The sequence below is a fragment of the Narcine bancroftii genome, chromosome 3 (assembly GCF_036971445.1).
Source record: "Narcine bancroftii isolate sNarBan1 chromosome 3, sNarBan1.hap1, whole genome shotgun sequence".
NCBI classification, from domain to species: domain Eukaryota; kingdom Metazoa; phylum Chordata; class Chondrichthyes; order Torpediniformes; family Narcinidae; genus Narcine; species Narcine bancroftii.
In genome coordinates this window covers 347393974-347418465 of record NC_091471.1, presented here as the reverse complement: position 1 = coordinate 347418465, position 24492 = coordinate 347393974, and the positions used below count along the sequence as shown (strand labels likewise).

Genomic DNA, 24492 nt, shown 5'->3' with positions numbered 1-24492 from the left:
ACATTTTGCTAAAATAATGACACATTAAAGGGATTACTGATGCAAAATCTTGATCCAAAACATTGACAATACCCATCCCTCCACAGATGCAGCTTGACCCCGAATTCTTCCAGCAGTTTGTTATTTGCAAAATAATTATCCATTTAGATATGTATTTGCTTCATTTACCAATTGCTATCAAGGTTCTTGAAGACAAATAAACCAATGTATTTTTATCAAGATCACTACAAATTCCATTTAAATCCTTGTCTACATGGCACATCTAATGGATATATACCAAATTAAAATGATATATTTGTGCACACTTTCTGAAAACAATGTAAATTCCCACAGACTTTTTATTTTCTGATGGAAGCTGCCTTTTGGATTTGTTTAGCTGTAATTACATCCTTTTTTTTCCATACCATTATCATTTGAACACTGATGCAGAATCATTGAAGATTATAGTCAAGTTTATTGTCATCTGATTACACTAGTACAACCTGACAAAGCAGTGTTCTCCGGTCTTCGGAGCAAAACATGCAGACACACAACCAGATATAACACACACATACAGACAAACAATATATATGCAGAATGAGTATTCATATATTCAAATAAATAATTTTGTTTTTTGGGAATATGAGTTTTATCTCATCTCCAGTCTTGTTCTCACAGTTCTGTTCAGTTTCGCAAAGTGAAATGTTATCTGCACAACTAAACCTGTATTTTATACCTTAGCTGGATAATTATATATGATAAGGCAGATCAAATGATCTGGCATCCCCATTTGGGATAAATTCATGTTGTTTTCATATTTCAAATGGCATCTCTGTGACTCCCTTTTTAGGATTAATACTTAATCTGCATTCCATGCCTCTCACATGGTCTTGCTGCAGCTTTGTCAGCACAATTTTCTGTTTGTTTCGGAGTTGGAAGTTGGAATGAAAATATATTTTCTTTTGGCTGTTTTCTATTATCAAAAACCGCTCAGGAGAAATTTGAGAAAGGAAGCATCCACAGAATAGTTACAGTTAGATTTGCAGTGATATGTCTCTTCTGTAGTTATTTGATTCATTATCTGAGTGCAGTGAATAGCTTTGATGAGCAAACTTAATGATCTTTCCTACTGTAAATGGAAAATGCAATTATATCACCAAAGGGCCAAAGAAAAGAAATATGTCTGTCACAGTTTTAAGCTCTAGTTCTCTTTCTTATCTTGGAAGTCCTGTTTGGTGGTATCAATTTTAATTGCTTGGCTTCCTCGTTAATTTGAAGTCCAGACCACAACTACCACCACTGCTTTTCTTGTAGTTGTTTTCTGCATGCTCCTTCTAATATTGTTTATGTATTCCATTTATGACTGCTCCAGATGCAAGGCTCCATTCCTAAAGCCAGCCTTAATCCATTTTCACCCAATATCCAGTCTCTGTATTCTTAAGCTCAAACCTCAGTTTTTATTTCCTTTTATTTGCATGAGTTGAGCTAGCTGATACTATCTCCTCCGAGCCCAGTTTTAACACTAGCTCATGATCTGATGGTCACTAGCTGTCATTTCGAAACAAAAGCAATTACTTGTATCAGATATGAATCATTCAGACATATTTGGAAACCTACTCTTCAGAGCTTGGTCGGGGTGACAAAAGACTTGATGAACAGCATTAAAAGAAGAAACAGAAATGAACTTTTGCCCTTGGGTTGGTATGGTTACCGTAGCAGTTAGCACAACACTATTCTGGTGCCTGTGACCTGGTTACAATCTACTGCAGTTAGTAAGGAGTTTGTCCATTCTCTCTGTGTTGGTTTCCTCCCACCTTTCAAAATCATACGGGGGGGGGTTTGTAGATTAATTGGTGTATTTGTGGGCAGCACGGGTTCATGGGCCAGAAGAGCCTGTTATTTGTAAACCATGTGGCATAAAGTGCAGCCATCTCACGGCTGTGACCGATATCAATCCTGAGCTCTGGTGCTCTCTGTGGGGAGTTTGCACATTCTTCCTGTGTTTCTCCTGGATGCTCTGCTTTCCTTTGGCATCCCAAAAAAGCATTGGTTGGTGAGTTAATTATTATTGTAAATTGGTTTCAGTGCAGGTGGGAGAAATCGGTGGAAAGGACGTTGTTAGACATGCGTGAAGGGAATGGGATAGAGGTAAATATTAGGGGATGGGAATACTTTGAGATAGTCCTGATGGCCAGAATGTTCTCCTTTCATTAAATAAAATGAAAGGTCCTTGGTGTCAGTGGCAGGAAAGAATATCTTGGGGTGGTCATGTCAATGGGAATGTGTGAGTGAATAAGTTGTGGTGAAACAAATGGGGAATGGGATTGTTCTGAGAACTAGCATAGGCTTGATGGGCTGAATGGACCACTATCATAATGAAGCTCATGAAAATACAAGAATAAATAATATTATGTCATAATAGTAATCAAGGAACTGAATAACAGTATCCAAACATTCCCTCAAAACTCCCTTAAACAGTGGACCATCATCATGCCATGCCAATGTGATAAGATGGTCTGGCAAATAGAACAGCTGCTTCATAGTTCCAGTCTAAAAACACAGAGATGCTGGAGGAACTCGGTGGGTTTTGCAGCATCCATATGAAATAAAGGTGTGTTTATGGACATTTTGGAACTGAGCCCTTCCTCAGGAGCCTTTGAGAGAGGACGGGCCTGCAACGTCAGTAATATATATGTTTACCATCTCTGGATGCTGACATCCTCCAGCACCTCTATTTTTACTACAGTGTCTGCAGACTTTCATGTTTTTGTCCCTCATAGCTTCAGTCACCCAGGTTCAGTCCAGGGTTCTTTGTATGGAGTTTGCTTGTTCTCCCTTTGACCATATGTGTTTTCTCTAACTGCTGTGGTTGATTGTCTAAGGTTCTGTGAGTTGGTAGGTTAACAGGTCACTAAATAGGTTGCAGTATTTAGGTACGTGGTAGAATCCAAATGTGAACAGAGGGAATGTGGAAGTATAAAGATGGGATTGGTATTAGAACATAACATAAGAAGTAGGAGCAGGAGTGGGCCATCTGGCATGTCGAGCCTGTTCTGCCATTCAATAACATTATGACTGATCATTATCATGGACTAAGTTCCACTTACCCACCTGTTTCCCATAACCCCTAATTCTTCTGTTGTTCAAAAATATACATCTTAAATAGATCTACAGAGGCCATCTCAACTGCTTTCTTGGGCAGAGAGTTCCACAGATTCATTATTCAAGAAGAACTAGTTTCTCCTAATTTCTGACTTTTAAATCTACTTTCTCGAATTTTGAAGCTAGTCTCTAGCCTCTCAACTAGTGGAAACCACCTTCCTGCTTTTGTCTATTCCTTTCATAATTTTATGTGTCCATAAGATCCCTCCTAATCCTTCTAAACTCTAATGAATATAATCTCAGGCTACATCATGTATCTTCAAGTTAATCACCTCATTTCTGGAATCTCCTCTGCACTGCCCTAAGTTTATCCTTTCTTAATTAAACCCAACAGAACTGCACACCGTACTCCAGGTACTGCCTCACCAGTGCCATCCAGCAGAGAATCTCCTTGCTCTTAAATTCAATCCCTCTAGCAATGAAGGCCAACCTCCCATTTGGCCCCTTGATTTTCTGTTTAACCCGCAAATGAACATTTTATGCTTTGTGTGCAAATACCCAAGGTCTCTCTGCACAACGATGTGCTGCAATCCTTAAATAATAGTCCAATTTATTATTTTTTTCTTCCAAAGTTGTTGACCTTGCATTTATCAATGTTGTACTCCATCTGTCAAATCAATGCCCGCTCCCTTAACTGATGTCCATCTCTCTGCAGTCTCTGTGTCCTCTGCACAAGTTGCTTTCCTATTCAATTTAGTGTCAACTGCAAATTTCAATAAGTGTAAATGGATGTTTGGTGGTCAATGTGGATTTGGTGAGGTAAAGAAGCAGTTTCTATCTTCTGAGACTCAGATTTTACTCATTTGGGATTAATCTGTAAATTTTCAATAATCCAGCCCAGATGCCATTCCTGAATTCCATTGTTCAAAGTGCAGAATAATAGCTATCATTCAAATGAGAACTGTATGTTGTTTTGAAAGACTTTGATGGGAAGAGTTGCTGGTAATAGCACTGTTGGAAGGACTGTTGAAGGATTGTTGTACAGGCAATTAAAAGGTTAAGTACAGTAAAATCCCTATTATCTGGAATTCAAGCAACTGGCAGCCTCAAGCAACCAGCAAAAATAATTGCGGAAAATAAATAGGTAAAAAAATAAGAACATTTAAAATTGGCTTCCTTAGCAGTTAGTTCGCCAATCATACAAGACACAATCTCAAGCAACCAGCAAATTCACTTATCTGGCATCTACCAATTCTCATTAGTACTGAATACCGGGGTTTTACTGTTGTACGAAATTTAAAACTGGAGTGCTGCATGATAAACCAGGCAAGCTGAGGAAGATTGCTCACATGTTCAAAAAATTGTGCAGGAGGGGACCTAATTTCGGCACTGTGACCTGTTTTAGAATGATGCAAAAGAGCTACTCCACAAACCTCTCATTGCTACAGACAGAGGTTCCCACCTGCTTCAAAAGGGCATCAATCATCCTGGTGCCCAAGAAGAGTAGGGTGAGCTGCCTCAGTGACTATTGCCCAGTAGCACTAATTTCTACTGTGATAAAATGATTTGAGAGGCTGCTCATGGCCAGAATTAATACATACCTAAGCAAAGATCTGGACCCACTGCAATTTGCCTATTGTCACAATCACTCCACAACAGATGCAATATCACTGGCTCTCCACTCAGCTTTGGAACACCTTGAGGAGATTTAGTCCATCACTTAAGACTCTCAAACATCTACAGGTGTACCGTGGAGAACATTCTGGCTGATTGCATCACTGTCTGGTATGGAGGAGACAAATTTCAGGACAAGAAAAAAAATCCAGAGGGTTCTTAACTTTGGCACCTCGCAAAGTATAGCCACTGGCGGGCCTTCTTTATGATTGCATCAACATGGAGGCTCCAGGACTGATCCTCGGAGATGTTGATACCCAAGAATGTGAAGTTCTTGACCCTCTCCACTCCTGAGCCTTCGATGAGGTCATGTTCCCCTGACTTCCTCTGGAAGTCCTCAATCATCTCCTTGGTTTTGTTAACATTGAGTGCAACGTTGTTGATGTGACGCCACTCAAAGAGCTGATCTACCTCTCTCCTGTACATCACAGGCACCAGACCTCACTCCATCGAGGACATCTTTTTGAACAAAAGAGCAGTCTCTATTCTCAAAGACCCCCACCACCCAGGTCATGTCCTCTTCCCTCATTTACCATTGGGAAGGGGGGTACAGGAGCCTAAAGACGAGAACTCAGTGGCACAATGACAGCTTCTTCTGCATTGCCATCAGGTTCCTGAATGATCAATGCACTTACTTTTTGTGTACTATTTTAATTTTTTTATATTATTGTTGTAAGATGGTTCATAATATGAATGTGTGGTCTATGAAGCTACTGTAAAACACCGAATTTTCTTGACTTGTTCAAGGCATAAATTCTGCTTCTGGTTCTGAAACTGAATCACTGACAAGGAAACTGAAAATGAATAATAAATGCCCAACACATATTCCTGAAATCATTTTGAAAAGATCATGAAAGTGAAACAAATCCATCGCTGCAACACATTTCACGAGCAACTACTTTTGAAATTATCGCGCAAAGAAAGAAAAGAGAAATCATGTTCAAATGGTATGTTTGCAAACTGTAAACATTAAACTCCCACATAAATGACCAGGTAATCCATTTGGTTTAAGGGAATGAAATTTGCCAGGTCATTGGGAACAATCTAGAGTTGTGTTTGCATCAAATAGTGACCTGGGATTATTTACGTTGAGTTGAAATAGAAGATATAGTCAGTTTAACCTCTTCGCAGTGTACTTCCTCAGTTGAAGGTTGGAGTAAAAGCTTAGGTCATATGCTGAATCACCTGGAGGGACGACTAAACCCTTAATCCTGAGATTCAGCGGTGGAATTGCTTTTGAAGCTGTGACAGTTTGTTGTGAATTTAAACCAGTGAACTAAGGTGGATTGGAGTGCCATACCTGAGCGCATTAAGGAAAGGGGTTATGAATAAATACTGCAGACAAAAAAATTAAATTGGAACAAGGAACGCAGAGGGACAACTTGTAATAGGTTGGAAAAAGATTAATTGAAGAATAATGAATTAAGAAAAGATAGTAAAAAAAAAAGTTTAGAAAAAGTTGGATGTGTACGTGGAGGAGAGGGGGTTAGAGGGTTATTGGCGGAGAGCAGGAGGTTTGAGCTAGTGGAGTTGTTCTAGTGAACCGGTGCGGACTCGAAAGGCCAACATGGCCTGTTTCCGCTCCGTAAATGGTGATATGGTTATGATTGGTCACTGTGTTCATGCATGAATTTGCAATGCATCAGAAATAAGCAGGAAGTTTAAAAATTGTGGGTTTTTTGTTTACAGAATACTTTATCGCTACAGGTCATTTTGAAATGCTTATTGATAAAGTGTTTTTGAACTGTGACTGGAGGTACAAATTAAAAAGGAGGGATTTTAGTTATTGTGGGAGAATGTTCATGTTTTCAGAGTCCTTCTCTCATTGGCAATTATTGAGGCTTTATTACTTCAATAACAGTTATAGCTGACTTTGAAATACTTAATTCTAATATTGTAACCCTGCCTGACTGGAAAAATAATTTTAAAATAGTTCCAGTGATATCCTGCTCCAGCTGAAAATGGTTCAGCAGGTGAGGCCAATGTCATCAAGCTAAACAGGGCAGTCAAACTCTGATGCTTAGATCAGAGATCAGCCACGATTTTGACCAAAACCAACACAGTGATATCGGAGTGACGTTGATACAAGGCACAGATCCAAGCCCACAGATGTAGGAACAATAACCATTTATTTAAATGCGTTTAAAAAAAAAAAAAAAAAAAAAAAAAAAAAAAAAAAAAACCTTCCTCGTGAACCAGAATTTGATCTATTGGTGACCAACATGGGAGCACAACTAATGGAAATTAGGAGGCAAGTTTAGGAACTTCTAGTGTTCATACTGGGAACTAAATGTGCTGATAACTAAGGGATAGTTATGTGCCAGCTGTTTCACATGGAACTGCTGCATTTCCCACCAAGAACCAACTTATAGAAAAAAAATGTCAGAAACATAAAATGTATCCAATATTTCATGGAATGTAGAGCAATAAAAAAATCTTGCCATGAACATTTAATCTTTCCCCTCTCACCTTGAAGGAATGCCCTCTGGTATTTGTCATTTCCACCTGAGGAAAAGGACTCTGACTGTGTGCATCTCATAATTTAATAAACTTTGATCAGGTCACCCCTCAGCCTCTGAAGACCATCCAAGTTTATCCAATATCTTCTTGTAGCTACTACTCTCTAATCCAGGCAACATCCTGACAAGCCTCATTCTGCATGGTCTCCATCTTTCTTGTAATGAGACAATGAGAACTGCGCACAATATTTCAAATGTGGCCCATCCAAATCAATAGGACTTCCCTACTTTTATGCTCAATAGCCTGACTGATGAAGGCAAGTATACCTTAAGCCTTCTTTACCACCCTATCAGTGTTGCCACTGAATTCAGCCAGTGGAACACACTGGTCATGCTCCACCCGCAGCAGCTGTTGGAATAAAGTTGAATAAAATAGCCTGACTGATGAAGGCAAGTATACCTTAAGCCTTCTTTACCACCCTATCAGTGTTGCCACTGAATTCAGCCAGTGGAACACACTGGTCATGCTCCACCCGCAGCAGCTGTTGGAATAAAGTTGAATAAAATAGTGAGATCCAGGACAAAGAGCCGGCCAATGCTACTGGAATGACTCTGGCAAAGTGTCTCCCTATCCCTGCCTAGTAAGAGTCTTTTATCTTTACTAATGTTAAGCATATGAGCAAGGCTTTTTCTGTAAACCTGGAGACACTGGCACAGTTAGTGCCGTGACCGGGGCTTGAATTTAGTAATGGGAATTACTTGATCAAAGTAAACTAGTTAAGACCTCAAATTACATTTTGCCCTTTTGCATTGTCTTTTAAATTGTGTGTTCGTTATGTGGGTCCATTAGTTAGACATTGTAAGAGTGTGCCTCAGTTAACCAGAAAATGCGCATATCCGTGATTCCCATCGATGCCGGATACTACAGATTTTACTGTGTCTTCATTTGTTCAAGTGGTTGAGGAACCTGCTGAGGAGCTACACACCCTTTTAATATTCTGAGCAGATGTTGGAGGGGACAGTTGGGATGTGGTTTAAAATGTCAATGTTTTTACTAACACTTTAGGAAGTGCCAGGCTCAAATGTTAATAATTTTGCTTGTATTGAGAGGAAAGGAAAGGTTTTGAGTTAAGGTTGATGAATTTTGCATCTGAATAGTGGGTTTGGATTATCCTTTCCAGGTAACTGAACAGTTGGGAATGGGAAAAGTAATATTGATGTACAGATTCCAATAACTTGGAATAAAGGATCACTTTGTGCTTTAGATATTTACAAAGACGTTAATAATGAATCCTTAATTGAAGCCTCACAGTTCGGCGGGCAGCAACCTCCTTTGAAGAAGACCGCAGACCCCACCTCACTGACAAAAGACAAAGGAGGAAAAACCCAACACCCAACCCCAACCAACCAATTTTCCCTTGCAACCGCTGCAACCGTGTCTGCCTGTCCCGCATCGGACTTGTCAGCCACAAACAAGCCTGCAGCTGACGTGGACGTTACCCCTCCATAAATCTTCGTCCGCGAAGCCAAGACAAAGAAAAGAAATTGAAGGGAGCTTTCAAAAATATTTGAACTACACCTGTATATCTGTATCTTCAAGAATCATTTTATGAATCCCATGTTTCTTGCAGGCTCTCATAATCGGAATAAATGACTAAACTTCACAGTAATGTTTCACCAAAACTTGATACTGCCCTCTTGGCTACTAAGTCGAGAGAATTTTTGTATTTTCTGGTACACAACTATTGCAAAGACCCTAATCTCAGAAACGCTGCTCTCTTAATTCCATTCCCCTGACTTTTGGCCATAGTTTCTTTTCAAATTTTCCTTTTATTTAAATATTTATTGAGATTTTTTGTGTTTTTTAAAAGCTATAATGGACTTTGCTTCCACAATCATTTTCTAGGAGGCCTCTATAATTCCAAAAAAGCAACCTTCAAAACATTCACTCCCTGGACCTAGTGAGCAGATTACAGAGCAGCAAAGATCCAGCAAAACCTGTGAATGAATGAAAAGTTTGCACAAAGCCAGTTATTAACTACTGTGCTCACTTTTCCAACCTCGTCACCATTGCCCAAATAATCGGTCCTTGTGCATTAATGAGAACATTACTTTACATCCTGAATTTGTGGTAAATGATTGTAACAATTTTAGCAAATGCAGATGAATATAGGTGCAAGTTGAGCAATCTCTTTTCTGCTGTGACTAAATTCTCAACTTCAACCTTACCAAAATGAGGGCGATCTTGTTCATGAATAGTTACATACATAAGGCATTTTAAAATTCAAGAATGTTTAAAGTTTGTCAAGTATACTGAAACTCCTTTCAGTTAATCTTGAGGCTTGTATGAATTATGTAGCAAAGGTACAGGCTTTCACTCAACTGTTCCTCCTTCCTCATTGAATCCCATCAACATTGCCCTTTTCCCTTATGTGCTTGTGAAGCTTCTCTTGAAAGCCCTCAGTACCATTTCCCCAGACCATTGCCTGTGGTAATGAATTCCACATTCCCAGCACTCACATGGAAGATCTTTCACAATCAAAAAGTTTGCAGAATAGGAGAACAACTAATGCTTGTGTTTCTGTTGTCTACTTGGTCGAATTATTTGATTGTTTCCACGCCATCTGCTTCTTCCATGTGATTCTGTACATGATCAATTTATTTACTTATGATTTTAAACATAGGATTGACTTGCATTACCCTTTACAAAACATGAAAAATTATTGTTTCCTTTGGCAATCATCTTTATTCCACTGCCTCTGTGACATAAACATCTGTTACTGAAAATAGTTTCCCTTACTGATTTAATCAGTGTGATCAATGATTGTGATCATTTAATTTCCTGTCATCCATATTTCTGTCTCTTTGCGTGTTCTAAGTCTTTCATCAGTGGGAGTAAACTGACTTCATTTAATGTGTTTTACATAGAACGTTACAGCACAGGAAACACACCCTTCAGCCCTTCGAGTCTGTGTTAAAATATTATTTTGCCTAGTCCCACTGACCATGTCCCTCCACACCCCTTCCATCCATGTACCTGTCCAAAATATCTGAAAAAAACCACAATGCTTGGGCAGCATCTGAGGTGAGGAACATAGAGGTCAATTAATTTTCTTTAGAAACGAGACAATTAGAAAAAGCGTATGTTTAAAATTTCAGGATAAGGGGTTAGACAGAATAGCAGAATATCTAGAATAGGTGGAGATCAAAGTAGACGATATCAATTGGTCAGTGTCATACAACTCAGAAATAGACCCTCTGGCCCATGGTCTATGTTGGCCATCAACCCCCAATGTACACTAATCCTGTTTTATTTTCCATACATTTCCATCAATTCCCACAAAAATCTTTCACTTGCGTACAAATCAGGGTAATTTTACACTGGCTAATTAACTTGGCAAGCAGCATAAATCTGGTTATGCGAGCGCCTGCAGGAAATTCACACAGATGTAGGGAGATCAATGCAGACTCCTCATTGACAGCACTAGAGACCAGGATTGAACTCTGGTCACTAGAATTGGAAGGCACCAGCTCCGTTAATTGGTCTACTGTACCACCCATATGGCATTGACTAGGAGAGAATGGTGAAGGCTTGTTCATGGCAGTAAATCCCTCTGAGGGAAGGTGGAAATGGAGAGAAAAAAACCCTGCTAATCCTAACCCTGCAGAGGAACAGACTGGGCAGCTGCTGGCTATCTGAAATAAAGGGGGGTTCAGGGAAAAGCCAGTAGATCAGGCAGCAGCTATGGAAAGAGAAACTATTTTATTGGAACTGACCAGCGATTAGAAAACAAAAAAAAAACTGAAGGCTTTGGAAATCTGAAAGAAAAAGCATCAAATTGCTGGAAGCACTGAGCAGGTCAGGCAAATTCCACAGAAAGCAAAGTAATTCACAAAATTCTGTAGACACTGTGGTTGAAGTAAAAACACAAAATGCTGGAGAAGCTCAGCAGGTCCAACTGTGTCCTCTACATAGCAAAGGGAAAGATGCATCACTGAGATTTTGGGCTTGAGCCCTTCATCAAAGTATGAGAAAATGCAGGCAAGTGTCTGAACAAAAGAGTATGGGGGGGAGGTGGCAAGGCAGGAGATGGAAGGTGTGGGCAGCAGCAATGGGGGAGGAGGGGGAATGGCTGAAAGAACTGAAAGCAAAGTAGTTCCTATCAACTGCTGGTTTCTTCCCCTCTCCTCACCTTCTGCTTTCTCAGCCTTGAAGAAAACTATTACCTGAACTGTTGATTGTCCACTTCCCCTCTATGGAAGCTATCTGACCTGTTGAGTACTCCGGCAATTTTTATATTTTGGCTCTTTATTTCGGCATCTGCATCTCTTGTGTCTTCACCAGATGGATTCCTGGGATGGTGGGTTGGCCAGATGAGGAGAGATGCAGTAGAATAGGCCTGTAGAGCTTGGAGAAATGACAGGTGACTTTTTTAGTGAAACTTATTTTTATAGAACTTAATAGACTGGGTGGAGAGAAGATGTGTGTACTGGTAGTAGAGTTCGTCAGCACATGATCTCAGAATAAGGGTGGACCATTCAGGACTGGGTTTGAATCCCATGCTGTCTGTAAGGAGTTTTTATGTCCTCCCTGTGTCTGCGTGGGTTTCAACCAGGTGCTCTTGTTTCCTCCCACTGTTCAAAATGTAGGGGGATTGTAGATTAATTGGCATATTGGAAGGGGGGGGGGAGGTGCCAGAAAGGCCTGTTACTGTATGTATGTCTGTGCTGTATGTCTATTTTTTAAAAATTGTTGTGTTGTTTCAGCCAATGGAGTGCATTTTCTGCATTTAAGTTCAAAATCCAGTAGATGCAAGATGTTCTCTGACTCCTATTGTTAGGCTGACAACAAGCAGATTATTTGGCCAGCAAGCCATAACAAGCTGGAGGAACCTAATGGGTTCTATTCAAGAAATAAAAAAAAATATATCATGGACAAAACAATCATTAATCAGCTGGTGGAGTTTACACAAAAAGTGCTGGAGAAACTCAGTAAACCATGCAGCATTCTTTATGTAAGTAAAGATAAAGATGCATAACTGTTTTGGGCCTTCATCAAGGTGTTTGCAAAAAGCACCTGAATAAAATGATGAGGAGAGGGGCAGCCCCACAGGCAAGCGGTCATATTGGATATGGGTGGGAGGGCACAGGAGAACAAAGCTGAGAAGTGAAAAGGGGAAGGGATTGGTGAGGGAAAGGGGTGGAGAGCTGGAGGAAAGGAGACACGAACGCTGAAAAGAGAGGGAGACAGGGGAATGGTCTAATGGAAACCGGAGAAGTTGATGTTAATGCCTCTCAGTTGGAGAGTGCCCAGACAGAATATTTTGTGTTGCTCCTCCAATTTGCAGGTGGCCTTGGTTTGGCAGGGCACAAGGCCTTGGACAGACACTTGGGCACATGAGTGGGGCAGGAAATTGAAATAGTTGGTTGGCCACTGGGAGATCCTCACCATTGCTACGGACGGAGCGGAGGTGCTCAGCAAAACAATCTCCCGGTCTGCGTCCTGTCTCTCTGATGTTAAAGAGACCACAACAGGAACACTAGATGCAGACTGGGAGATTGTTTTGCTTCACTTGGAAGGACTGTTTGGGACTGCAAATGGGGGTTGGCCAGTCTTCTAGATGTTACTCGGGCCTTTTTACATACAAAGCTGCAATGTCCCCAGAGAAAATCATTGGGCAGTAAAGTACTTTCTTGTCTGAGGATATAAATTTTATATGAAGACAAACTCGCCTTCCTTTCTGAGGGGGGAAGTTTCAAGAAACAATATAATGGAAACTTAGCAATTTTTGGAATGAATAATATAAGTTATGAGGAGTTCAGTCTTGTGTTCAGGATAATTACATTGCCTTGTTTAAATTGCTCATATTTTTCTGCATTTTCGGCATCCTTTAATTTGTCAGATCTTTCCTCTGAAACAAATTCAAAGCCAAGTATAAATAAATAAAATGGGTAGCTCAGTGAGTTGCAGTTCGAAGTGTGGAGGGGTTGGTGCTAGCTAGTTCTGCACCAAATTGCAAGTGAGGGTGCTGCAAGGTAACCAAGTGATGTGAAGCCTTACAAATAGAAGTTGCAACAGAAAAATGAGCTGCACCACTTGCCTAGTCCCAGATGGTAGATGTCCTCCTTGTGGCCAAATAACATAAGGAAGGGGGATTATAAATTCTCCAGTTGATAAAGATGGGATCCTGTACTGGAGGGTTAGGTCAGTACTGGGCAGTATCTGTGCATGTGTGCATTGGATAAGTTTTCACGGAGACTGGAAGCCTTGCATTGGACATTGGACATTGAAATCTAGAGATAACCAAAATGTGAATGGGAGTCATGCTGGTGGAAGTGAACAGCATTAGGAAGCTAGCAGACCCCCTGATGGGAAGAAGTGTGAATCCCCATTTCAGTTTAGCACACTTCTGATTCAGAGCATCCCTGGGGAGTGAGAGGTAGACAAAAGCATTGCATGACAATGCAATGACAAACAAAAAAATATTTTTTTAAAAGTGTCCAAGTTCCCAAGTGCTTGTGAATTTAAGAAAGTGCTGAAAAGGTGGAGATAGGGGTGGGTGGGGTGTGTGTGTGTGTGTGTGTGTGTGTGTGTGTGTGTGTGTGTGTGTGTGTGGGTGGTGCGAGGTCCTCCATCAGCCAGCTCCCCACCATGACTACCATCCCCCCCACATCTCCATCGGGCACACAAAACTCAAAACGGTCAACCAGTTTACCTATCTCGGCTGCACCATTTCATCAGATGCAAGGATCGACAACGAGATAGACAACAGACTCGCCAAGGCAAATAGCGCCTTTGGAAGACTACACAAAAGAGTCTGGAAAAACAACCAACTGAAAAACCTCACAAAGATAAGCGTATACAGAGCCGTTGTCATACCCACACTCCTGTTCGGCTCCGAATCATGGGTCCTCTACCGGCATCACCTACGGCTCCTAGAAAGCTTCCACCAGCGTTGTCTCCGCTCCATCCTCAACATTCATTGGAGTGCTTTCATCCTTAACGTCGAAGTACTCGAGATGGCAGAGGTCGACAGCATCGAGTCCATGCTGCTGAAGATCCAGCTGCGCTGGGTGGGTCACGTCTCCAGAATGGAGGACCATCGCCTTCCCAAGATCGTGTTATATGGCGAGCTCTCCACTGGCCACCGTGACAGAGGTGCACCAAAGAAAAGGTATAAGGACTGCCTAAAGAAATCTCTTGGTGCCTGCCCCATTGACCACCGCCAGTGGGCTGATATCGCCTCAAACCGTGCATCTTGGCGCCTCACAGTTCGGCGGGCAGCAACCTCCTTTGAAGAAGACCGCAGAGCCCACCTCACTGACAAAAGGCAAAGGAGGAAAAACCCAACACCCAACCCCAACCCACCAATTTTCCCCTGCAACCGCTGCAACCGTGTCTGCCTGTCCCGCATCGGACTTGTCAGCCACAAACGAGCCTGCAGCTGACGTGGACATTTACCCCTCCATAAATCTTCGTCCGCGAAGCCAAGCCAAAGAATTAGGAAATGAGCTAATGCTTCTGATTCTTGTTGAAGCCTACAAAATTCTTACGGGGCTTGACAATGTTGATGTTTCCCATGGAGAGTGGAGAGAGAGCAGGGGTCACAGTCTCAAAATAAAGGAATAGACCATTTGAGACAAAGACAAAAGCATTTTGAACTCTCGGACATCAGGCATTGAATGGCCCAGTGTTTGTCCCAAAGTATTGAAAAGTAATTACCATATTTGATGGCATATAAGATCAATGGACATATAAGGACCCCCCTCCCCTATTTCAGCAGGGAATATTAAGAATTTTTTAGTGTATTTATGAGTAAGCGTTTAATGTTATTGAAATATGTAGCTACAGTATAGCAGAAAAATAAAATACTTGGACAAAACATGCAACTAGGACATCAGGAAAAATCTTTTTAATAATATTGCTGTAATTTGAATGAGAAAACAAAAGCACCTGAGCTAGAACAGAAAACATTTTATAAAAAACAAACTGCCACTGTTGGTCCCCATGCTGTCCTGCTTCCTTGCTTTCTTCCAGCAAGCTGCTATCCCACTCTCCTGGCAGCCAGCCCACTGTTGGCACACCAGCCCCCACACTGATCCCACCTACCTGCTTCCCCCCTGAAAGCCTGCCACCAGCCCCCAACTGATCCCACCTCCCTGCTCCCCTCGGAAAGCCTGCCACCAGTCCCCACACTGATCCCACCTCCCTGCTCCCCTCGGAAAGCCTGCCTCCAGCCCCCAACTGATCCCACCTCCCTGCTCCCCTCGGAAAGCCTGCCACCAGCCCCCAACTGATCCCACCTCCCTGCTCCCCTCGGAAAGCCTGCCACCAGTCCCCACACTGATCCCACCTCCCTGCTCCCCTCGGAAAGCCTGCCTCCAGCCCCCAACTGATCCCACCTCCCTGCTCCCCTCGGAAAGCCTGCCACCAGCCCCCAACTGATCCCACCTCCCTGCTCCCCTCGGAAAGCCTGCCACCAGTCCCCACACTGATCCCACCTCCCTGCTCCCCTCGGAAAGCCTGCCACCAGTCCCCACGCTGATCCCACCTCCCTGCTCCCCTCGGAAAGCCTGCCACCAGTCCCCACACTGATTCCACCTCCCTGCTCCCCTCGGAAAGCCTGCCTCCAGCCCCCAACTGATCCCACCTCCCTGCTCCCCTCGGAAAGCCTGCCACCAGTCCCCAACTGATCCCACCTCCCTGCTCCCCTCGGAAAACCTGCCACCAGTCCCCACACTGATCCCACCTCCCTGCTCCCCTCGGAAAGCCTGCCTCCAGCCCCCAACTGATCCCACCTCCCTGCTCCCCTCGGAAAGCCTGCCACCAGCCCCCAACTGATCCCACCTCCCTGCTCCCCTCGGAAAGCCTGCCACCAGTCCCCACACTGATCCCACCTCCCTGCTCCCCTCGGAAAGCATGCCACCAGTCCCCACGCTGATCCCACCTCCCTGCTCCCCTCGGAAAGCCTGCCTCCAGCCCCCAACTGATCCCACCTCCCTGCTCCCCTCGGAAAGCCTGCCACCAGTCCCCACGCTGATCCCACCTCCCTGCTCCCCTCGGAAAGCCTGCCACCAGTCCCCACGCTGATCCCACCACCCTGCTCCCCCCGACTGCCCTCCACCAGCCCCCAATGATAGATGGCCATGATGCTAGTGTCAGTGTTACTCACCATTATCACCCGAATCTCAACTTCGCATATAAGACGCGGGGGATATTTTTGAGCCATTTTTAGGGGGGTGGGGGGAAGTGAGTCTTGTATACTATCAAATAATCTTTTGAAAGCCTTTCATATAAACCGTTGTTATTTGCTGAATTTCATGGGTGGCTCTGGAAACTCTCCTTTGATTTGTAAGTGGGAAAATATATCAATCATTGCCTTCCTACCACCCACTCATCATTTCCCACCCCATCAGTTTCAACACGATTCAGTGAGAATGAACAAGTTGTCACCATTCTTCTCAGCCACATGCACTCGCTATTCCTCTAGCTCCCTTGTACCGTGAACCCTTTGGTGTATGCACTGAATCAACTTTATTTATTTATATCTCTTGAAAGTATTTCACCTAGTTCCTGTGAAGGAGAATGAAGATTCCTGGAGAGAAAAATTGTGGGAGAGGTTGGTCCAGTGAGTGGCATATTTAGATAGAGCTAGTTAGAGATATATGTGTGTGTGTGTGTGTGTGTGTGTGTGTGTGTGTGTGTGTAAAAATATATTAAACTCGTAGCATCATCCTCTTCCTCAGGATTTCACTTCCTTCATCTTTCTTTAACACATGAAATGTATCTCCTACGATTCACACGTATCTTAAAACTCCAATATTTCAAAGCCCATATTAGCTGATAGTTATGATGTTTGATCACAACATGCATGAATTGTGTAAGATGTAAAATAAAGTGACGAGCATATCTTTGGAAATAGCAGGGTGCTTAAACTATAGAGAAACCTCCTGAAGTGTTCGAGACAAGCAGGGCAGCAGAGCCCACCAAATCAGCGAACAATGTCAGATGACTATGCTATTGGTCGAGGTCTTCATGTGGATAATTTCATCAGGAGAATTCTCTGCTCTTCTTTCTACTGAGCCAATAATGGCATCCACATGAATATATATATGGGACCTAGGCTTAATATCTAATCTGAAAGATACCATTTCTGACAATGAAGTATTGCCTCAGTGCTGCACAGATGTGTCAGTCCAGATAATGGCTACAGTGGTGATAAAACCACAATTTTCTAACTTCTGAGAATGCAACGACAACTTAGCAAAGCTGACATGTCATTGTGCAGTTTTTCAGTCAATGTTCTGGGGGAAAAAAATTGATACGAGGTGTTTCTCTCCAAAAGTCACTCTGCTCCATGACCCAACAACATCCTGTGCTGAACAGCCATGTCACTTGGACCACTTGAAATTTTTATTTCTTTAATTCATTTTCCTTTTTGAATTATAATCTCTCCTTGGAAACATGCCAAGGATTATTCATGGTTGAAACAAGTTTCTGCTCTGATATAAATGTGGGGGCCTGCTTGGATGGTATCTCAATGAGAGGTAAAAATAGGCACCTTTCCTAATTCTTGAATATGATTGTTAATAAAGAGGAACAAATGAGTGTGGTTAAGGTTTTAGGAGGTGCATTTATTCTGAGCAGGGGGAGAGGCCCTGCCTACATGGTGCTTTGTTGGCAGGCTATTAAAACAATCTTGACTTGTGACCACAGCATCCCAACAATTGTGCATTCCAAGCTATGACCTGGTATAATGAAGCTGTGGAGAAAGCAATTCCAAATTTGTAGATTTCTGGGCCCCAAAATACTGTTTTTATGTTGGCAACGTTTCATGAAATTGGAGGATGTGCAATGGTGTAAAGTTTGAATAAATATAGAAAATGTTAGGGGCACCAGGCAATGCTCAAGGTGACTATGTTTGCTTGTGCATGCAAAAATTGAAGTATATCGTGCATTATTGCATGGCGATAATCAGAGGAATCTTTGAATCTCAGAAAATGCAGCGGACTTGCAATAGATGCAGAGATGAAGCACTGTTGGTTTTCTGCAGAGTTGCCAAATTGAGAATCCGATCTTTGCTGTCCATTTAAAATTGAAATGAGAAAGAATTCTTTCTCGCAGAGGATGGAAATCTTCCAAAATATCCACCCCAGTGAGCTATTGGTGTTGAGTTGTTGGGTGTGTTTGGATGTGAGAATTTGCTTTGGACGATGGATATGGAGAAGGTGAGCATTATGGACAGAGGATGGAAGGTGGAGAACTGGCCAATGAACATATTAGCCATAAAGATTTTGAATGGTGGTGGAGCCTTGAGAGTGATTTGGCACACTCCCACTCCTATTTCTTATATTCTCAAATAAATTGTACAAGGTACTAGACCCATTGATCAGACACAGAAACAGGACATTCAGACAAACTCATCCATACCTGAGACACCTGACAAAGGGTTCTGGCTCGCTACGTTAACAATTCTGTTACTCCCACTGATGCTGCTCAACCCATTGAGTTCTTTCAGTAAATTGAGTGGTCGTCACACTGACCCTAGTTCTGCATTTACCTCATTACTCAGCACATGATTCATATCCCCTCTGCACAACTGATTTAAATGTTTGCGACCCATTGTCTTCAACATGCATTCCAGGTACTTGCCATTCCCTGGGTCAAGGACATCATCGAACGCCCTGCATATCTTCCCCTTACTATAAATTTGTGTCCTCTTGTCTTATCTATCTGTTCCTGGAGTCTACAACAAAGTTTTAAGCATTTGTAAATATTATCATTCTGATAATATATTCTGACAAAAGATTTCTGTTGCAAGGAATATTTCACATAAAAACAGTGTTTCAGTGCAGGCAGGTTGCAAGGATTTGGATCAATGACGGAGAAAGAATCTGTTTATATTCTAAATAATATATTTATTGAAACACCACTCAATTGCATGTATAAATATTGGTGAATCTACACATGAAAATAAAAGTGCTATTAGTGTACTAGAGCAATGATCCTTGTGTCCTTTATATTGCCCGTCAGGAACTCCACACAACCAGCAGCTTGGGAGTGCTTGACATCGATTGTGATCCAATCCAAGCAGAAATCTGATGGGGTAGCATAGAGCCCACACTTTTATCATTAAAAGTACAAACAAGACCCTGAGACCTTTCTTTTTTTCCTAATCTCTAGAGACAATTATCAGTCACACACCAAAGCTTAACTAGCTTCTGAAGACAGGGAAAAGATTTATGTAATCACAATAAGACACTCAACCCCAGCGCCTCATCCAATTTCTCCTCTATATGTCTCAAGCCCCAGGGCTTCAAGATGTACTGGTATTTTCTATACAGATCTGTACTTTTCAGGCAAGTTGTTATCTTCTATGAGCAGATCTGTTCTCGAGGCCTGAGTTCTACATCACAGTTACTTTTAGCCCTTCCATTACACTACTGACCCTAAAATATGTAGGTTAACAGCTCATTACCTTAGTTGGGCAGCACGGTTGGCATAGCGGTTAGGGAAACGCCTTTACAGTGCCTGCCAGCGGTTCGAATCCTGCACTGTCTCTAAGGAATTTATATGTTCTCCCCATGTCTGTTTTCCCCAGGGGCTCCAGTTTCCTTCTACTGTTCAAAATGTACAGGGGGGTGAGGGTTAATTGGGTGACATGGAGGGCCAAAATAGCTTATTACTGTACTGTATGTCTAAAATTTAAATTGGAAGAATGCTGCTAAATTATGTATTTTTTATTTTGTAGGTTCACATGTTGACAAAAGAAACTAAATATTGACATAATCAGGATCCACAATCGCTAATGACATAATAATCATAATTGGAAAACCAAGCATTTAAACCCCTTCGTCTATGTTGCTACTTGATCGCACTGAAGACACGAGCAGCATCTTTACATGGAGTCAAAAGGTTTGTTGAAGTGAAGTTTGCCTCTCATAAACTGTTAATTGCTGTGTGAAGGTAAGCAAGAAATATGCATATGCTGGGTCTAGTACAATGTACATTCTCATCTGATTGCACAAATACAACCTGATGAAACCGCGTTCTCCAGTCCTCAGTGCAAAACACGCAGACAGACAAACAAGTATTTCATCCTTACCAGTGGTTTTCAAACTTTTTCTTTCTACTCACATACTACCTTAAGTAATCCCTATGCCATCGATGCTCTGTGATTAATAAGGGATTGCTTAAGGTGGGATGTGAGAGGGAAGGGAAGGTTGAGAATCACTGCTCTAGACACAATTGTTACAGAATATTTTGCTTGAGAAAAATTGTCACTGGCCCATTTCCTTTGGAGTTATGAAACGGTGCACATAATGAGTCCATTAGGTATGATTAAAACAGTGGTTTGCAACCTTTTCCTTTCCACTCACATCCCACCTTAAGCAATCCCATAATAATCACAGAGCTCCTTTGGCATAGGGAATACTTAAAGTGGGATGTGAGTGGAAAGAAAAAGGTTGAAAACCACTGCGCTAAGGGTTAACTTTGTGAGCTTTGCAGGATATATTAAATGTGTTGCTGCAAGGAGTACAGGCAGTCCCCAGGTTACGAATGAATTCCGTTACCTGGATCTGTCTATAAGCCGAATTTGTACGCGAGGTAGAACAAGTACTTACAGTTCTTGTTTAGTGTTTGTGAGGTAACATTATGCACATGCACAAATTGGGAAACAGCCCGTTTGTAAGTATGATTTGTTTGTAGGCCTGATGTTCAAAACCCAGGGACTGCCTGTATAGCAGAATATGGCTGAGATGTGGAACAATTAGTATAGTGGTTAATGCAATGCTCTTACAGCGCCAGCAATTGGGGCCAGGGTTCGAATGTAACACTGTTTGTAAAGAGTTTGTACGTTTTTCCTGTGGCTGCAGGGGACTTCTCTGGGTGCACAGATTTCCTATCACCGTTCAAAACGTACCAGGGTTGTAGGTTTATTGGGTGGCACAGGCTCATGGGCCAAAAGGGCCTGTTACCATCCTGTATGCATGTCTAAATTTAAACTTTAATGTAAAGATGCAGGAGATTTGCTAAGATAGCATCATTGCATGAGGGAGTGTTGGTCCAAAACATTTGTGGTACATTGGGTAGCTTTCCATCAAAGAACTGTAAGTGAAGTTATATGAATCTCAAAGATTGGATCTTCTTGTATTGCAATGAACCCGAGGGATCACTCATCAATAGTTGTATCACAGTGGATCTGCAGTATGCTAATGGAATCGCCCAACACTAGACAGGACATGTTCCAAACTTTGTAAAATCCTGTGCAAGGTTAGGACTAGATTCTTCCATGCCCCTTGTGCACACGCTCATTCTGAACATCTTCCTGACACTTCCATTAGTCACTTTCTGTAGTCATATCCATCAAGATCTTCATCACTGCAGTAGAAACCTCATCCTCCTGTGAGGTGGTGCCTATTGCTGCAGGCCATTTATGGTTGGTAACTAGGCAGATGGTACATCACTCTAACCTTAACTTTGCATCATACACGAGCTGAGAGTTTGGAGTATTAAATCCATCAATGGCTACATTTAATCTTCAATCTCTCATTCCCTCTCACTCTTCTGCAGCTGACTGCTCAGGGAAATCAAAATAATGGAGAACACTCTCTTTGACCTGGGATAGCTACATAAAGCAAGAGCTTTCATGGCATCCAGTTTTTTGAGAGGTTTTTTTTTTCCCCTGAGGTTTGAACAATTATATTGAAAAGCTCTGCTTGATTTTGATTATCAGACAGGGTCAAGGGATTAATGATATTTTTCTGCTCTTTATTTCTTTGTTGTGAAATAATCTTCACTGTGTTTGTTGCAGTGAGGAATCCAGTAACGAACACAGAGGCAGTGTGGGAGAAAAATTGTGCAGGTGAAATAAGGGTATTGAAAGAATGTTGTGCAAGTAAGTAACTGGTGTTTTCATTAAATAGTGAGTAAAAGGTTCCATGACTGCCTTTAGACAACAACTTAATCACTAAAGCACAAGTTTGTGCCTGAATGTAGGAAAAACTAATGAAAGATTTGAAGGGCTCCAAACATCCTGTGGCAGTGGTTCTGTGGGAAGGGGTGGGGGTTTGATGTGGACAAATGCAGTGTGCAGACTGAAAGGTACCAGTAAGTGTCAGATAGATGCAATATGAGGCTGTGGGATATAAAGTTAATGATTAAAGGAGAAACTATTCTGAGAACAACGTTGGTTGAAAGAGAGAAGGAAAAAAGTTACTGTAAAATAAGGACAAACATTTTTTATATAATTAAATCACTTTCACAGATATTTATTGAATGAGCTCTTATTGAATATATGATATCACTCTTTCCAAGGACTAACCCTTCAGACCATGTTGCTGATTTAAATGGCACATCCAACTGTACTTGATCTATATCTCTCCATTCCTTGCCTGTTCATATGCCTGTCTAAACATCTCTTAAATGTTGCTATTAGTTTATCCTGGCACCCATATCTTTCGGCGTATAAGATGACCCTTGAAACATGGTAAAAACAGGAGTCGTCTTATAGGCCAAATACAAAAATGTGACCTTAAAATTCTACTCAAAACACCATTTGACTGGTTCCATAGCCCATCCACACCCCACCCTATAACAAATATTAGAAATAAATTTTATTTTAGGAAAAAAACACATCTAAAATTCTTCAAAATCACTATCACCATCACATCTGAGGCAAAGAACTTGACAAGCTCATCCAGAGACTCATTGTTTACAGTGTCATCATACAGATTTCTTGGTAGTTTCTGAGTAAGTTTTGTTTTTTGTCATATTACCAGATTTTTCCTGTTCATGAAATGGCTGCATCAGCCTACTGCACCTTTAAAATCTCGTCTGTGTTTTAGGTTTGACCTTGTCCACTTCAGTGCATATGCTCTGATATTATTTCTTGTGACTATGTAGCAATCTTGCCTCTGTTCGAGTACCCATTCTACAACGTGATTTTCCAACTCTTGGCCCACGAATGATTCTTCTTCTCATCGAACGTTCTTTCTCCACTCTTACCATCTTCTCAGTTATGTCAAACGTACTTGAAGCCGCAGTTGGTAGATTCCTGGGCCACTTCAATTACTTTAAATTTAAAACTTCATACTTCCTTCGTTTTGCTGAAGGCTCCATGATAACACCCGCCTTCTGGCCATGCCCTGACAGCTCAGTCAATGCAACACCAGCTCAGTCAACATGTATTTGGGGGGGGGGGGGGGGGGTGGGTAGGGGGTCGTCTTATACACCCAATATATGTTAAAACCATGAAATTCAGGCTGAAATTGGGTAAGTGACTTATCTGAAGGTTGTTTTATATATATTCAGCCTCTGATTATCCAGAGAAAATAATCCAAGTTTGTCCAAATTTCTTCTTGGCTAATACCCTCAAATCCTGGTGAATTTATTCTGTACACTTTTAAAAGCCCTGAGGCCATTCTTATTAATAGCACATGACTACCACAAATGTGGCCCAATCATAGTTTTATATAGCTGCAACATGACTTCCCAACTTTTATACTCAACATTCCATCATGCTTTCTTTACCTCCATATTTACTTGTGTTACCACTTTCAGAGAGCTATGGACAACCCCGCCCCCACCCCCCCAAGATCTCTCCTTGCATAAATGCTCCTCAAGATTCAATTTACTGTATGTAGGACCTCTTACATTTGACCTCCCAAAATGCAATGCCTCACAATTGTCTGAATATCTCCACTTATATTTCCAACGGATCTGTATCCTGCTGTATCACTCACTCCTCACTATCCAACTCCAATCATTTTTATGTTGTTGTCTGCAACCTTTCTAATCAGCCTGCCTATATTTTTTGTGCAGATCATTAAGAAATGTCCTACACTGATCCTTCCTGCACACCATTGGTCACTGATGTCCAGTCAGAATTGCACCCTTCCACCATTACCCTCTATCTTCAATAGCTAAATCACTTTTGAATCCAATCTGCCATGCCTTTGTGGATCTGATGTGATTTAATCTTCTGGATCAGTGCACTTGAAAGCTTAACTAAAGTCCATGTGTGTATCATCCATTGCCTGTCCTCATCAATCATCCTTAACAAACTAATTTTAAGTTTGTAATAATACCTCCTAGGCATAAAGCCTTCCTCACTATCTCTGTTATAATTATGCATCTCCAGATGTGAGGAGATCCTAAGAATTTTCTAAATTAATTTCCCAACTAACAATGTAAAGTTCACTGACCTATAATTTCCTGGTTTGTCTCTACTGCCCTTCTTAAGAAGAGGAATGACGTTTGCCATTCTCCAGATTT

The 24492-nt window shown here is 41.7% G+C and overlaps 1 protein-coding gene across 1 annotated transcript in view; it reads left to right on the top strand.

Moving 5' to 3' along the window:
* LOC138759359 (phosphoinositide 3-kinase regulatory subunit 6-like) overlaps positions 1-24492 on the top strand; it is an 89488-nt gene that overhangs the window by 14424 nt on the left and 50572 nt on the right. Inside the window, exons 2-3 of the mRNA XM_069929599.1 lie at positions 19967-20130; positions 22031-22114. Coding sequence (XP_069785700.1) covers positions 20118-20130; positions 22031-22114 — 97 coding nt within the window. The 5' untranslated portion in view covers positions 19967-20117. The remainder of the gene's footprint in view (positions 1-19966; positions 20131-22030; positions 22115-24492) is intronic.